Raw genomic sequence first — 18,188 nt, forward strand, 5'->3', positions numbered from 1 at the left:
TGTGGTGGCATTTTATTATTTGTACCTCTAATTACACTGCTTTTCTTTCCTACCTGTCTCCTTTTCTCTCTGCTCCGTTATATGTTAAACTGAGTGGGGTGATGAGGTGGGTGAGGTTAAAACTCTTGTTTTGGGGTTCTTTGACTCTACCTAGTGGCAGAAATTCTATCTCACACGTTATGGCGCTATGGACTCTCATCATCCTGAAAGAAGTAAGCATAAATTTTGCTTTGTGCATAATTTTTAAATTTAGTTTGTCACCAAATGTGAATATGATACTTTATCTACTAGAAGTTTAACAGAATAATAACTTGCACATGTCTCTGTTTCTATGTTTTTACCATCATTTACTAAAACATAAATACCTTGTACTGTTTTATTTTTTAAAGAATTTTTGAGTTCTATTCTGTTTTTATTCCATTTAGCTATTACCACACACACTGTTAACAATGGGGGTTTCTGTCACACATACAGTCATCCGAAACACAGTCAATGGTAAATTAAATGTATTTGTCACACATTTAGCTAGTATACACTATGGGGGGTAGTTATCAACGCGTTTACTTTACCTGCCTTCGCCGGCCCAATACGCCCGCCTACGCCCGCCTAAGCTTGCCTACCATTGCAGCCGCGGACCTTCAAAATTTCGCCTAAGTTATCAATAAAGCTGTCAAAAAGCCGCGCACCAAGTACGGAGCGATGAGCAGCGGACTGTGATAGTTATCACTCATCCGATCTCGCTGCTCTTCGGCTTTTTTACAGCTTTATTGCTAGCCTGTCACTAAGCACCCACACTAACTACACTGTTCTACCCCTATACCGGCGCCCCCGGAGCCCCCCGCAACTCAATAAAGTTATTAACCCCTAAACTGCCGCTCCTAGACCCCGCCGCAACTCTTATAAATGTATTACCCCTAAACTGCTGCTCCTGGACCCCGCCGCCACCTACATTATACCTAGTAACCCCTATCCTGCTCCCCCTATATAACCGCCACCTATAATACATTTATTAACCCCTATCCTGACGATCCCGGACCTCGCCGCAACTAAATAAATAGTTTAACCCCTAAACCGCTGCTCCCGGACCCCGCCGCAACCTATATTAAACTTATTAACACCTAATCTGCCCCCCTACACTGTCACCACCTATAATAAGTTTATTAACCCCTATCCTGCCCCCCCCATACCGCCGCAACCTATAATAAATTTATTAACCCCTATCCTGCCCCCCCTACACCGCCGCCACTGTAATAAAATTATTAACCCCTAAACCTAAGTCTAACACTAACACCCCCCTAACTTAAATATTAATTAAATAAATCTAAATAATATTTCTCTTATTAAATAAATTAATCCTATTTAAAAATAAATACTTACCTTTAAAATAAACCCTAATATAGCTACAATATAAATAATAATTATATTGTAGCTATCTTAGGATTTATTTTTATTTTACAGGCATCTTTCAATTTATTTTAACTAGGTACAATAGCTATTAAATAGTTATTAACTATTTAATAGCTACCTAGCTAAAATAAAGAGAAATTGACCTGTAAAATAAAAACTAACCTAAGTTACAATTACACCTAACACTACACTATACTTAAATAAATTAATCCTATTTAAAACTAAATACTTACCTGTAAAATAAACCCTAAAAAAGCTACAATGTAATTAATAATTACATTGTAGCTATTTTAGGATTTATATTTATTTTACAGATAACTTTGTATTTATTTTAGCTACTTAGAATAGTTATTAAATAGTTATTAACTATTTAATAACTACCTAGCTAAAAGAAATACAAAATTACCTGTAAAATAAATCCTAACCTAAGTTACAATTAAACCTAGCACTACACTATCATTAAATTAATTAAATAAATTAGTTACAAATAACTACAATTAAGTTAAATTAAATAAACTAACTAAAGTACAAAAAATAAAAAAAGCTAAGTTACAAACATTTAAAAAATATTACAACAATTTTAAGCTACTTACACCTAATCTAAGCCCTTTAATAAAATAACAAAGCCCCCCAAAATAAAAAAATGCCCTACCCTATTCTAAATTAAAAAGTTCAAAGCTCTTTTACCTTATCAGCCGGGGCATGCCCTAAAGAATTCTGCTCTTTTGCCTGTAAAATAAAAATACAACCCCCCCAACATTAAAAGCCACCACCCACATACCCCTAATCTAACCCAAACCCCCCTTAAAAAAACCTAACACTACCCCCTGAAGATCATCCTACCTTGAGTCGTCTTCAGCCAGCCGACAATCGATGGAACCGAAGAGGAGATCTGGAGCGGCAGAAGTTATCATCCAGACGGTGCTGAATAAGTCTTCCATCCGATGAAGTCATCATCCAGGCGGCGCTGAAGAAGTCTTCCATCCGATAGAAGTCTTCATCCAGGCGGCATCTTCAATCTTCATCCAAACCGGAGCAGAGCGGAGCCATCTTCAGACGAGCCGACGCGGAGCCATCCTCTTCTTCCCGACGACTAACGACGAATGGATATTCCTTTAAGGGACGTCATCCAAGATGGCGTCCCTTCAATTCCGATTGGCTGATAGGATTCTATCAGCCAATCGGAATTATGGTAGGAAAAATCTGATTGGCTGATTGAATCAGCCAATCAGATTGAAGTTCAATCCGATTGGCTGATCCAATCAGCCAATCAGATTGAGCTCACATTCTATTGGCTGTTCCAATCAGCCAATAGAATGCGAGCTCAATCTGATTGGCGGATTCAATCAGCCAATCAGATTTTTCCTACCTTAATTCTGATTGGCTGATAGAATCCTATCAGCCAATCGGAATTGAAGGGACGCCATCTTGGATGAGTCCCTTAAAGGAATATCCATTCGTCGTTAGTCGTCGGGAAGAAGAGAATGGCTCCGCGTTGGCTTGTCTGAAGGTGGCTCCGTTCCGCTCCGGATGGATGAAGATTGAAGATGCCACCTGGATGAAGACTTCTATCGGATGGAAGACTTCTTCAGCGCCGCCTGGATGATGACTTCATCGGTTGGAAGACTTATTCAGTGCCGCCTGGATGATGACTTCTGCCGCTCCGGATCTCCTCTTCGGTTCCATTGATGGTCGGCTGGCTGAAGACGACTCAAGGTAGGATGATCTTCAGGGGGGTAGTGTTAGGTTTTTTTAAGGGGGGTTTGGGTTAGATTAGGGGTATGTGGGTGGTGGGTTTTAATGTTGGGGGGGTTGTATTTTTATTTTACAGGCAAAAGAGCAGAATTCTTTAGGGCATGCCCCGCAAAAGGCCCTTTTAAGGGCTGGTAAGGTAAAAGAGCTTTGAATTTTTTAATTTAGAATAGGGTAGGGCATTTTTTTATTTTGGGGGGCTTTGTTATTTTATTAGGGGGCTTAGATTAGGTGTAAGTAGCTTAAAATTGTTGTAATATTTTTTAAATGTTTGTAACTTATTTTTTTTATTTTTTGTAACTTAGTTTTTTTTTATTTTTTGTACTTTAGTTAGTTTATTTAATTGTATTTAATTGTAGTTATTTGTAGCTAATTTATTTAATTAATTTAATGATAGTGTAGTGTTAGGTTTAATTGTAACTTAGGTTAGGATTTATTTTACAGGTAATGTTGTATTTCTTTTAGCTAGGTAGTTATTAAATAGTTAATAAATATTTAATAACTATTCTAACTAGCTAAAATAAATACAAAGTTACCTGTAAAATAAATATAAATCCTAAAATAGCTACAATGTAATTATTAATTACATTGTAGCTATCTTAGGGTTTATTTTACAGGTAAGTATTTAGTTTTAAATAGAAATAATTTATTAAAGTATAGTGTAGTGTTAGGTGTAATTGTAACTTAGGTTAGTTTTTATTTTACAGGTAAATTTCTCTTTATTTTAGCTAGGTAGCTATTAAATAGTTAATAACTATTTAATAGCTATTGTACCTAGTTAAAATAAATTGAAAGTTACCTGTAAAATAAAAATAAATCCTAAGATAGCTACAATATAATTATTATTTATATTGTAGCTATATTAGGGTTTATTTTAAAGGTAAGTATTTAGTTTTAAATAGGATTAATTTATTTAATAAGAGAAATATTATTTAGATTTATTTAATTAATATTTAAGTTAGGGGGGTGTTAGGGTTAGGGTTAGACTTACAGTGGCGGCGGTGTAGGGGGGGCAGGATAGGGGTTAATAAACTTATTATAGGTGACGACGGTGTAGGGGGGCAGATTAGAGGTTAATAAGTTTAATATAGGTTGCGGCGGGGTCCGGGAGCAGCGGTTTAGGGGTTAAACTATTTATTTAGTTGTGGCGAGGTCCGGGATCAGCAGGATAGGGGTTAATAACTTTATTATAGGTGGCGACGGTATAGGGGGGCAGGATAGGGGTTAATAGGTATCATGTAGGTGGCGGCGGGGTCTGGGAGCGGCGGTTTAGGGGTTAATACATATATTATAGTTGCGGCGGGGACTGGGAGCAGCGGTTTTGGAGTTAACATATTTATTATAGCTTGCGGTGGGCTCCGGGAGCAGCAGTTTAGGGGTTAATAAGTTTATTAGAGTGGCGGTGGGCTCCGGGAGCGGCAGTTTAGGTGGTAATAACTTTATTTAGTTGCGGCGGTGTAGGGGGGACAGATTAGGGGTGTTTAGACTCGGGGTACATGTTAGGGTGCTAGGTGTAGACAGCTCCCATAGAAATCAATGGGATGTCTGGCAGCAGCGAACATGAACTTTCGCTATGGTCAGACTCCCATTGATTTGAAAATCAGGTACGCTGGGCCGGAAAAGTGCCGAGCGTACCTGCTAGTTTTTTGATAACTAGCAAAAGTAGTCAGATTGTGCCGCACTTGTGTGCGGAACATCTGGAGTGACGTAAGAATCGATCTGTGTCTGACTGAGTCCGGCGGATCGAAGCTTACGTCACAAAATTCTACTTTTGCCGGTATCTAGGGCTTGATAACTAAGGCGAATCAGCCTCGCCACAAATACGCTGCAGAATTCCAGCGTATTTGAGGTTGACGGCTTGATAACTAGGCCCCTATATGACACACAAACAATTATACATAACACACTGCTACCACAAACATACAGTAAGTAAGTAGTTTATCTCAAGAACAGTATCACACACATACACACTCACTTCTAATCTAGTCTATATTACAAGTGGAATAATTTTTTTATTGCTTGTGAGCACTAACATCTGGGGGTTGGATATTGTGACAGCAGTGGCTCCCTTTCCCCATAGACTTCTATGGGGCACGCTAAAAAAGCCTTTCATTGTTATCGCTGGCATTCTAGCTAAATTTGTGTTAGAAATACTTCAAATACAAATCTTCTTTACTGAGAAGAAAATTTTCTTCTTATATATATATATATATATACATGGAGTGCAGAATTATTAGGCAAGTTGTATTTTTGAGGATTAATTTTATTGTTGAACAACAACCATGTTCTCAATGAACCCAAAAAACTCATTAATATCAAAGCTGAATATTTTTGGAAGTAGTTTTTAGTGTGTTTTTAGTTTTAGCTATTTTAGGGGGATATATGTGTGTGCAGGTGACTATTACTGTGCATAATTATTAGGCAACTTAACAAAAAACAAATATATACCCATTTCAATTATTTATTTTTACCAGTGAAACCAATATAACATCTCAACATTCACAAATATACATTTTCTGACATTCAAAAACAAAACAAAAACAAATCAGTGACCAATATAGCCACCTTTCTTTGCAAGGACACTCAAAAGCCTGCCATACATGGATTCTGTCAGTGTTTTGATTTGTTCACCATCAACATTGCGTGCAGCAGCAACCACAGCCTCCCAGACACTGTTCAGAGAGGTGTACTGTTTTCCCTCCTTGTAAATCTCACATTTGATGATGGACCACAGGTTCTCAATGGGGTTCAGATCAGGTGAACAAGGAGGCCATGTCATTAGATTTTCTTATTTTATACCCTTTCTTGCCAGCCACGCTGTGGAGTACTTGGACGCGTGTGATGGAGCATTGTCCTGCATGAAAATCATGTTTTTCTTGAAGGATGCAGACTTCTTTCTGTACCACTGCTTGAAGAAGGTGTCTTCCAGAAACTGGCAGTAGGACTGGGAGTTGAGCTTGACTCCATCCTCAACCCGAAAAGGCCCCACAAGCTCATCTTTGATGATACCAGCCCAAACCAGTACTCCACCTCCACCTTGCTGGCATCTGAGTCGGACTGGAGCTCTCTGCCCTTTACCAATCCAGCCACGGGCCCATCCATCTGGCCCATCAAGACTCACTCTCATTTCATCAGTCCATAAAACCTTAGAAAAATCAGTCTTGAGATATTTCTTGGCCCAGTCTTGACGTTTCAGCTTGTGTGTCTTGTTCAGTGGTGGTCATCTTTCAGCCTTTCTTACCTTGGCCATATCTCTGAGTATTGCACACCTTGTGCTTTTGGGCACTCCAGTGATGTTGCAGCTCTGAAATATGGCCAAACTGGTGGCAAGTGGCATCTTGGCAGCTGCACGCTTGACTTTTCTCAGTTCATGGGCAGTTATTTTGCGCCTTGGTTTTTCCACACGCTTCTTGCGACCCTGTTGACTATTTTGAATGAAACGCTTGATTGTTCGATGATCACGCTTCAGAAGCTTTGCAATTTTAAGAGTGCTACATCCCTCTGCAAGATATCTCACTATTTTTGACTTTTCTGAGCCTGTCAAGTCCTTCTTTTGACCCATTTTGCCAAAGGAAAGGAAGTTGCCTAATAATTATGAACACCTGATATAGGGTGTTGTTGTCATTAGACCACACCCCTTCTCATTACAGAGATGCACATCACCTAATATGCTTAATTGGTAGTAGGCTTTCGAGCCTATACAGCTTGGAGTAAGACAACATGCATAAAGAGGATGATGTGGTCAAAATACTCATTTGCCTAATAATTCTGCACTCCCTGTATGTGTGTGTTTGTGTGTTTTTACCCCACTGGGAGTGTAATTTCTTCTGCTGGCTGTGTTTACACAGCTTGGTATTAAGGCCAATAACCTTCAGGATAGGTGAGGATACCACAGGCTAAATCAACAATTTTAAATTCCAATATAAGGGTAATGGAAATACCAGTAGGTCAAGTGGATCATTTGGAACAAATTAAAGGGGAGAAATATTTTGAGTAAACTGTCCCTTTAAGTCTAGAACTTTTGTTTTACTATTGTTGCACAGTAACCTTTGGCTGAATATTAAACCATACAGACTGATGATCACTAGTGCCTCACCCACAGACACTTTATATATAGGCATGTATACACATGTAAACATACACACATACAAATATTTAATTATTTATTTTTTTATTGCACTTTCCATAGCGCTGCCATTACGCGTAACTGAAAAACCTCCTTATGCTGTGCGTTATGGTGCGTTAAGCTCCATACCGCACAAAAGCCAAGGGCTGAGTTTACATGCTTGTGCACGCTTTCCCCCATAGACATCAATAGGGAGAGAGTGTTAGAAAAAAACTAACACCTGTGATCGCGAAATAGCAAATCGCTGTAAAGCAACCCCATTGATATCTATGGGGGAAAGAATGTTACATTTAAACCTAACATCCTAACATAAACCCCTAGTCTAAATACCCCTAATCCATCTCTCTCCAACATCGCCGACACTAATATAAGTTAATAACCCCTAATCCGCCGCTACACGACCCCCCACATTGTAACTAACAAGCAAAACCTATTAACCCCTAAACCGCCACCCCCCACATTGCAAAACCCACGTCGCTAACACTAATAAAAGTTAATAACCCCTATTCCGCCGCTCCCTGACATCGCCAACACTAATAAAAGTTATCAACCCCTAATCCACCGATCACCGACATTGCTGACACTAATAAAAGTTATTAATCCCTAATCTGCCACTCCCCAACATCGCCAATGCTAAATAAAGTTATTAACCCCTAATCTGCCGCTCCCTGACATCGCCGGCCCTCCACATTTTAACTAATAAATGAAACCTATTAACCCCTAAACCGCCGCCCCCCCCACATCGCAAAACACTAAATTAAACTATTAACCCCTAAACCTAATACCCCCCTAACTTTAAATTAAAAGTTACAATATAACTATCTTAAAAGAAATAGAAATTTACTTGTGAAATAAAAAAAAACTAAGATTAAACTATAAAATAAACTAACATTACTATTCTAATAAAATAAAAAAACTACCAATTAAAATTCCTAAATTACATGATTAAAAAATACACTACGAAAAAATTAAAAACCTAAATTACAAATTTTAAAAATCCTACTACGAAAAATGTAAAAACTCTAAGATTACAAAAAATAATAAACACGAAAATACGAAAAATAAAAACCTCTAAGATAAAAAATCTAATCTAATAGCCCTATAAAAATAAAAAAGCCCCCCCAAATAAAAACACCCCCTAACCTACAATAAACTACCAATAGCCCTTAAAAGAGCCTTTTGTAGGGCATTGACCTAAGTTAAACAGCACTTTTACATACACAAAATTACAAAGTCCTCCCAACAGTAAAACCCACCACCCAACCAACCCCCAAAATAAAAAAACTAAGTCTAAAAAAAAACTAAGCTACCCATTGCCCCTAAAGGGGCATTTTGTATGGGAATTGCCCTTAAAAGGGCATTCAGCTATTTTACTGCCCTTGAAAGGGCATGCAGCTCTTTTACACTGCCCAAACCCTAATCTTAAAAAAAAAACACCCCCCCAAAAAACAAAAACTAACACTAACCCCAAAATATCCCTTCTTTGGTGCTATATTCTATTGGGACTACAAGGAGTCCTAAACTTCAGTGGAATCCTGCTATGTGTCCTCATACTCGATAGTCAATTACTGCTGTTCAAGGATATTTAGGAAAAAAAGCTTCCATTTGAAAGGAAAAGCTCAAAGGAGAAGCTGATTGGCCAGGAGCTACACACCTCTCCACACACCCCTGCTGACGTCACACGCCATACCCATAAGCAAGTTAGACCCGAGAGGAAGCAGCGATTCATGAGAGTTGATCTCCACACTTGAGTTGTGGTTCACACGCTGCGTCTATATCTCTAAGGGGTCTCAGCAACTGGGAAGCTGGTTAGGGAGAGCTGAATCCGGCAGAAGGGTGAGTTCCTGCCCCCTACTCCGCTACATTGGATGCCAGGACTGCGCTTGGATATGGGTGTTGTGGTTGATTGAATAGTGTATAGCCACTAACGGTATTTGTTGATATTGCTGGCTTTACCTCTGCTTGTCCCCACGTGAACATTATTGCAGCCCTTTTCCAATATATGTTGCAACGAGTTTTCTAATATCCACTTTGAGTATATGAGACTTCTATACTGGGAATACCCTTTATGTTTGTTTCCCAAAATATCAACTCTTGGTTCCTGAAGTCCGGACATCCATCTCCATCCAGGCGGCGAGAAGTCTTCATCTAGGCGGCGACATCTTCATCTATTGCGGGGACGTCTTCTAAATTCATCCCGGCAGCACAGAGCGGAGCTATCCAGGACCGGCGATGACATCCTGCGCGGAGTGTCCTCTTCATACGATCACCACCGTACACTGAAGTTGAATGCAAGATACCCGTTTAAAAATGGCGTACCTTGCATTCCTATTGGCTAATTTGATTCTTCAAATTCAAATCAGCCAATAGGATGAGAGCTACTGAAATACTATTGGCTGTTCAAAACAGCCAATAGGATGGGAGCTACTGAAATACTATTGGCTGTTCAAGTCATCATCGCCGCCGGGATGAAGATAGAAGACGCCCCCGCGATGGATCAAGATGTCGCCGTCTGGATGAAGACTTCTCAATGCCTGGATGAAGACTTCTCACCGCCTGGATGGAGAGGGATGTCTGGACTTCAGGAACCGTGAGTAGATATTCTGGGGTTAGTGTTAGTTTTTTTTTTAATTTCTTGGGGTGTTTTTCTTTTATTTCTTGGGGTGGTTTTTTTTTATTTCTTGGGGTGTTTTTTTTTTTTTAAAGATTAGGGTTTGGGCAGTGTAAAAGAACTGAATGACCTTTTAAGGGCAATGTCCATACAAATGCCCCTTTAGGGGCAATGGGTAGCTTAGGTTTTTTTTAGACTTAGGTTTTTTATTTTGGGGGGTTGGTTGGGTGATGATTTTTACTGTTGAGGGGACTTTGTAATATTTTGTATGTAAAAGAGCTGTTTAACTTAGGACAATGCCCTACAAACGGCCCTTTTAATGGCTATTGGTAGTTTATTGTAGGTTAGGGGGTGTTTTTATTTTGGGGGACTTTTTTATTTTTATAGGGCTATTAGATTAGGTGTAATTGTTTTTATTTTTGATCATTTCTTTTATTATTTTTTGTAATCTTAGAGTTTTTTTATTTTTCGTAATATTAGTGTTAATTATTTTTTGTAATGTTACATTTTTGTAATTAGGTTTTTTTAAATTTGTAATTTAGGTTTTTTATTTTTTCGTAGTGTTAGGTTTTTTTAAATTTGTAATTTATGTTTTTAAATTGGTATTTTTTTATTTTATTAGAATAGTAATGTTAGGTTAATTTAAAGTTTAATGTTAGGCTTTTTTTATTTCACAGGTAAGTTTTTATTTATTTAAAGAAAGTTATATTGTACCTTTTAATTTAAACTTAGGGGGTGCTAGGTTTAGGGTTTAATAGTTTAATTTAGTGTTTTGTGATGTGGGGGTCCAGTGATTTAGGGGTTTATTATTTTCGTTTATATTCGTTTATTATTTGCTGTAATTTTAGAGGTTTAGTTTATTAGTTGCAATGTGGGGGCCTGGCGGTTTAGGGGTTAATAGCTTTATTTATTGTTGGCGATGTTGGGAAGCGGCGGATTAGGGGTTAATAGGTTTAGTTTATTAGTTACGATGTGGGGGCGGCGGTTTAGGGGTTAATAGGTTTATATAGTGTTGGCAATGTGGGGGGCCGGCGGTTTAGGGGTTAATAGGTTTATTTTAGTGTCAGTGATGTAGGTGGGTGGCAGATTAGGGGTTAATAGGTTTAAGATAGTGTTTGCGATGCGGGAGGGTGACGGTTTAGGGGTTAATAGGTAGTTTATTGGTGTTATTGAACTTTGTAACATTTTAATTATAAGTTTTGTGAAACATTTTTGTTTTGCAAAATCCATAACTACTGGTCTCAGATTGCAGAATGGATTGTGTCAGTTTAAGCTGTAACGCAAGCATTTTAGCCATACCGCACAAACTGTAATACGGCGCTAAGGAAAATCTCTCACTCCAACGTCATTTTTTTCAGTGTGGAATGAAAGTTTACAGGCTAAAATGCTTGCAGTATAGAAACACTGCCGCAACTCGTAATATGCGTTACCGGTCATTCCGGAGCAATGGCCAAATTTTCAGCGGTAATAGCCCACGCGCACCATAACGCAGAACTCGTAATCTAGGGCACTGTAAATAATGTTGTCCCTTTGCTTTTCTCATAGTTACTGAGAAGAATATATTAATCAATAATCAATGAGTACCGGCACACTTTTAAGCCCTTCCCAGTCAAACAACTTGTAATATACCATATCCATTTTTTATTAAAAAGGTTTATATATGAGTGTAATACTTTAATATTTTTACATGTGTTTTGTGTAACTTTTATTTTATCCCTAAAACTTTACCTTCATTCTCAGGTCATGCTAATTATTCTAGTGCTAACTTTTCAACTTGAAATACGTAAATTATTCTAGTGCTAAACCTTCTCTGGTAAATCTGTTTTACCCTGGACTTGTAATCAATTTGCGTGCTAATATTAGTGCGGTCCAGCAATATTGATACCTCAGCCCGCTATAATTAGCGCTCCACTTGTAATCTGGGCCATTATTAAAGGGACACTGAACCAAAATGTTTTTTTTTTTTTTGTAATTCAGATAGAGCATGCAATTTTAAGCAACTTTCTAATTTGCTCCTATTATCAAATGTTCTTCATTCTCTTGGTATCTTTATTTGAAAAGCAAGAATGTTTAGATGCTGGCCCATTTTTGGGGAACAACCTGGGTTGTTCTTGCTGATTGGTGCATAAATTCACCTACCAATAAACAAGTGCTGCCCAGGGTCTGAGCCAAAAATTGGCTGGCTCCTTAGCTTAGATGCCTTCTTTTTCAAATAAAGATAGCAAGAGAACGGAGAAAAATTGATCATAGTAGTAAATAAGAAAGTTGCTTAACCCCTTAAGGATCAAGGACGTATAGGGTAGTCCTACGAAAAATGTCAGTTAGTGAACAAGGACGTACCCTGTACGTCCTCAGGGGTTTCAAGTGGTGGAAGGGATCCTGATTGCTTACAACCGCTTTCAAGGGATTGCAGTGATGCCTCGATATTGAGGCATCACTGTAATCCCTTTTTGTAGACACTGATGCAGAGAGAGACACTCTGTGGCCCTCCCTGCATCGGGCATTAATGGTGCTTATCGTTGGTGGGAGCAGCAGGAGGGTGGCAGGTGGGCGGCCCATCGATATATTGGCATCCTGTTCCGGTGTAGGACATTATAATTATTATTATTCTTTATTTATAAAGCGCCAACAGATTCCGCATGGCTACCCATGGGTACAAGGATAACAGTACAATGGAGAAACAATACGATAAAAGACAACATTTTACAGATAAATACAGGGGGAATTGACGGCCCTATTCCCGTGGGAACTTACAATCTAGATGGGTAGGAGGATGGGAACAGGAGGTGGGGACTGCAAAGGTGAGAATGATATTAGTGAGGAGATAGAGGGCAACTGTTAGTTAAGTGAAGTTAGTTTGTTAATAAGTCAGGTGATAAGCTTCCCTGAACGGAAAGGTCTTTATGGAATGTTTAAAGGAGGAGAGGTTAGGGGCAAGTCTGATAGCTCAAGGAAGTGCGTTTCAGAGGGTTGGTGCCGCACGAGAGAAGTCCTGTAGTCTAGCATGAGAGGAGGTGATGGTAGAGGACGCAAGTAGCAGGTTATTGTTGGATCTTAGGGGGCAGGCAGGAGTATATTTGTTGATGAGTGAGGACAGGTAGGGTGGGGCAGCATTGGTGAGGGCTTTGTAGGTCAGGGTGAGAATTTTGAATTTAACTCTGTTGTGAATGGGGAGCCAGTGAAGGGACTCACAGAGTTGCAGCAGAAACAGAGCATCAAGAGAGGTGGATTAGCCTGGCAGATGCATTTAGGATGGATTGAAGGGGAGAGAGGCGGGAGAGAGGGAGGCCAGTTAGTAAGTTGATACAGTAGTCAAGTCGGGAAATTACCAGGGAGTGGATTAGCTGTTTAGTAGTTTCAGCACTCAGAAACTGACACATTTTGGAGATATTGCATAGGTGGTTGCGGCAGGATGAAGAGAACAATTGGATGTGGGGAATGAAGGACAGATTTGAGTCAAGTGTGACTCTGAGGCAGCGGACTTGGGGTGATGGGGAGATAGTGGTGCCACCAACAGTGATAGAAAAAATAGAAACTGGAGTAAAGGTAGAGGGGGGAATTAGAAGTAGTTCGGTCTTGGACATGTTTATTTTTAGGTGGTGAAAGGCCATCCAGGAGGAAATGCTGGATAAGCATTCGCTGATGTGAGAATTGACAGAAGGAGAGAGTGCAGGGGTGGAAAGGTAGATCTGGGTACCATCAGCATAGAGGTGATAGCTGAAGCCATAGCTGTTGATAAGTTTACCCAGTGAAGAAGTGTAAATAGAGAAGAGTAGAGGACCCAGGACAGAGCCTTGAGGTTCTCTAACAGACAGAGGGAAAATAGAGAGGGAGTCCCCAGCAAAAGAGACGGAGAAGGATCTGATAGAGAGATAAGAGTGAATCCAGGAGAGGGCAGTGGCACAGAGACCAAGAGAGCTGAGAGTCCGTAGGAGAAGGGGATGGTCAACAGTGTCAAAGGCAGCAGAGAGGTCAAGTAAGATGAGTATAGAGTAGCAGCCTTTGTTTTTAGCAGAAAGGAGATCGTTAGTAACCTTGGTGAGGGCAGTCTCAGTTGAGTGTTGGGGACGGAAGCCAGATTGCAGGGGGTCGAGCAATGAGTTGGAGGACAGGAAGTGGGTTAGGCGATTGAAAACTAGTTTTTCAAGGAATTTTGAAGCTAGCGGGAGCAGTGATATGGGGTGGTAGTTTGCAGGGGAGTTAGGGTCAAGGGAGGGTTGTTTGAAGATGGGGGTGACCTTTGTGGGCAAAATTTCTTCGGTCATTTTTTTTCCAAGAAGGCCATTGTGGGGACATCTGTAATGTTAGGCAAGGGATCTGGGAGGGGGAGGGAGGGAGGAAGGTAGGCTATTGAGGGGGGCAGCTACACTACAGAAATATCTTATTGTATAAAAAAAAAAATACACACATTTTTTGGGGGCAAACTGGGTACTGGTAAAAAACTGCCAGTACCCAGGATGGCGGTAAATAGGTAGAGGGGGTGGGTTTAGAGAGCTGTAGGGGTGGGATCAAGGAGGTTGGGGGCTAAGATTGGATCCAACACTGCAGAATCAATTGAAGAAGAAAAAAAAATTAAAATTCTTTTTATTTTAGTACTGGCAGACAGAAAATTGTTATGTGGGGGAGGGAAGAGAGCTGTTTGAGGGGGGGTCAGGGAGGGTTCAGGGTGTGGGATGTGTCAGGTGGGAGGCTGATCTCTACACTAAAGCTAAAATTAACCCTACAAGCTACCTAAATTAACTCCTTCACTGCTGGGCATAATACAATTGTGGTGCTAAGTGGCATCTAGCGTTCTTCTAATTACCAAAAAGCAACGTCAAAGCCATATGTGTTTGCTATTTCTGAACAAAGGGGATCATAGAGAACCATTTACAATCATTTGTCCCATAATATCACAAGCTGTTTAAATAATTTCAGTGAGAAACCCAAAATTGTGAAAAAATTTACGATTTTTTTTATTTGATCGCATTTGGAGGTGAAATGGTGGCATGAAATATACCAAAATCGGCCTAGATCAATACTTTGGGTTGTCTACTACACTACACTAAAGCTAAAATTAACCCTAAAAGCTCCCTAATTAACCCCTTCACTGCTGGGCATAATACACGTGTGGTGCGCAGCAGCATTTAGCGGCCTTATAATTACCATATAAGTAAAAGTGAACTTTTTTTTTTTATTTGATTGCATTTGGAGGTGAAATGGTGGCATGAAATATACCAAAATGGGCCTAGATCAATACATGGAGGCCTATTTATGAAATGTCTGTCGGACCTGATCCGACAGTGCGGATCAGGTCCGACAAACATCGCTGAATGCGGAGAGCAATATGCTCTCCGTATTCAGCTTTCACCAGCAGCTCTTGTGAGCTGCTGGTGCAACGACGTCCCCTGCAGACTCGCGGTCAATCGGCCGCCAGCAGGGGGGTGTCAATCAACCCAATCATACTCGATCGGGTTGAATTGTGACGATTCCTGTCCGCCTCATCAGAGCAGGCGGACAGGGTTATGGAGCAGCGGTCTTTAGACCGCTGCTTCATAACTGGTATTTCTGGCGAGCATGCAGGCTTGCCAGAAACATGGGCCCTCAAGCTCCGTACAGAGCTTGATAGAAAGGCCCCTTTGGGTTGTCTATTAAAAAAAATATATACATGTCAAGGGCTATTCAGGGATTCCTGACAGATATCAGTGTTCCAATGTAACTATCGCTAATTTAAAAAATAAATGGTTTTGAAATAGCAAAGTGCTACTTGTACTTATTGCCCTATAACTTACAAAAAAGCAAAGAACATGTAAATATTGGGTATTTCTAAACTCAGGACAAAATTTAGAAACTATTTAGCATGGGTGTTTTTTGGTGGTTGTAGATGTGTAACAGATTTTGGGGGTCAAATTTAGAAAAAAAGTGTTTTTTTCCATTTTTTCCTCATATTTTATAAAAAATGTTATAGTAAATTATAATATATGATGAAAATAAAGTCCATTTAATGGCGAGAAATATATAATATGAGTGGGTACAGTAAATGAGTAAGAGGAAAATTACAGCTAAACACAAACACCGCAAAAATATAAAAATAGCCCTGGTCCCAAACGGTCAGAAAATGGAAAAGTGCTGTGGTCCTTAAGGGGTTAAAATGGCATGCTCTATCTAAATCACGAAAGAAAAAAATTTGGGTTCAGTGTCCCTTTAATAACATGACTACTTGTGACATATAAAGTGTAATAAATAAAAGCTCCTGTCACACACATTGTCACACGTGACATACAGCTCCCTGTCTCACACAAACATATTAGTTTACACCCAGTCTTCAGCAACATAAAGCAAACTTTCATATAATGCCATATCATTTCCAGGGTCACCTTGGGAGAGGATCTGATTATTTGTCTTGTCCTGCTCTGGGTTTTCAGCTGTGGGTCTGGGATGTTCTTCTTTTTGATCCATTGGTCTGACAGAGCACACAGAGTCAGAAGGTATCTGTACAGCATCACACCCATGAAGACAATTAGAGATTATATAGAACATTACATCTCTTCAGATGGCAAAACAGAATGTCACACCAGCACACGTGTCTGAACCTGCAGGCCCTCAGGAAATAGTAGAGGACATCACATATACACAATTACTTCAGCAGATAAACTACAGATAAATGTTCTGACAACTTAGATAAAACTGAGAGGGCTAACACCTTATACCAGCACAAGTGTCTGAACTTGCAGAACCTCAATAAATGGTTGCGCACATCAGATATAAACATTTACTTTAGCAGATGGACACATATGCATTGAGGAACGTAATGCAGCTAAAGGAAACATATTCACCTTTTGCAAACTAATCTCCTCAACATAAAATCTACCATTAATTTAACAAGAAAATAAGAAACTCTCTAGGCTATATTCACTAAGGCTGTAGTTCCCAAATCTGCTCTCAGAATGAAGCCAGCAAAGCTTCAATAGAACCAGCTGTGCTATGCTTTTCAATAATCTTATTTCCTGAAAGAGTTTTCTGAAGATAGTTTTGGGAACCACTGCACTAAGGTCTTCCGATCAACTTTTCCATTTCTAATGTTATATTACAGTGCTTAGTAATTACAATATACCTTAAGCATCAGGCTTTTCTTTGGCTTATAAAATAATGTTGTCAAACATTGATTAGATAAAAATCTATGTGGTTGTTTGTTCCTTCAAAAACTTGATATCATTGGTAAAACAAGGAATTGGTGATTACTATAACATGATATTATTAGTTATTATAAATGACAATTTAACAGTAAAATATTTGAGTCATGTTCCTATCCACTTTTGACATAATACATCATATGATATATTTTTCCAAATTTATTAAATTTAAATGTTAGATATTAATATTACAAAGTTATTGTGGAGAATAAGTTAGTAGCATCTATTATGGGTTTGTATACAAAAAGAGAGAAGCGCTCAACCTGTGAACGAACAATAGCATAATAGCTTGTTCTATAGCTTCTTTTTGCTCTTTTGCTTTTTGTCCAGCCCCGAAATACCAGGTAATACCTCTCTGAAAGAGAGAAATGGCAAAACCCCAGGCGTACGTTTTGGTCTAGTGTGGGCCTCGTCAGTGAGGTGCAGCCATATCCCTCTAGGCACACTGAGCAACGGGTCCACGTCTGGCTTTCTGCATCACCCTTATGGAGACTTCCTTCAGGGTCATAATTTGCATATACAAAAAGAGATAAGCGCTCAACCTGTGAACGAACAATAGCATAATAGCTTGTTCTATGGCTAGTTACCACCCAAGAAGCAGCCTCTTTTTGCTTAACATGTGCCTTTTACAGAGAAGAACTGTGATAATTTTGTCTCACCAAACTTCAGAGAAAAAATAAAAAATAAATCTTATGAGAGATACTTATTAAGTCTCTTTTATATAAGCAATGATTCATTAATATTGTCAAAAAAAAAAGAAAAATTGAGAAAAAATCCTTTATATTCAGGATAAGAAACGAAGTGATAGAGTTCAACACTAGATAAAGTAATGGTAATATATCTTTCCTTAAGTTTCACGCACTCACACAAACACTCTAAAATATATATACAAAGTTCCAGCACACACGCAATATTGACCAGCAAGGAGGAGGTTAATTCAGTGTAATGCACCTCAGGTAAGTAAAAACACTTAGCGTTATTTTTGGGAACCTTATGATTTGTATACAATACGATACCCAAACCAGCGTGGTGACATGACCAGATTTTCCCAGGAGCGATGGTGTAGCGTAGAGAGCGGTAATAACAGCAGAGTAAGTGCTAAACCGGAGATTAGTAGAGA

At 39.3% G+C, this 18,188-nt stretch overlaps 1 protein-coding gene across 1 annotated transcript in view; it reads right to left on the reverse strand.

Moving 5' to 3' along the window:
• The window catches only part of L3MBTL1 (L3MBTL histone methyl-lysine binding protein 1), a 193,583-nt gene that overhangs the window by 173,979 nt on the left and 1,416 nt on the right, over nucleotides 1-18,188 (reverse strand). Inside the window, exon 2 of the mRNA XM_053715834.1 lies at nucleotides 16,253-16,367. Within this exon, the coding sequence (XP_053571809.1) occupies nucleotides 16,253-16,367 (115 nt within the window). The remainder of the gene's footprint in view (nucleotides 1-16,252; nucleotides 16,368-18,188) is intronic.

This window comes from Bombina bombina, chromosome 1, assembly GCF_027579735.1.
Source record: "Bombina bombina isolate aBomBom1 chromosome 1, aBomBom1.pri, whole genome shotgun sequence".
In the NCBI taxonomy this organism is placed as follows: Eukaryota; Metazoa; Chordata; class Amphibia; order Anura; family Bombinatoridae; genus Bombina; species Bombina bombina.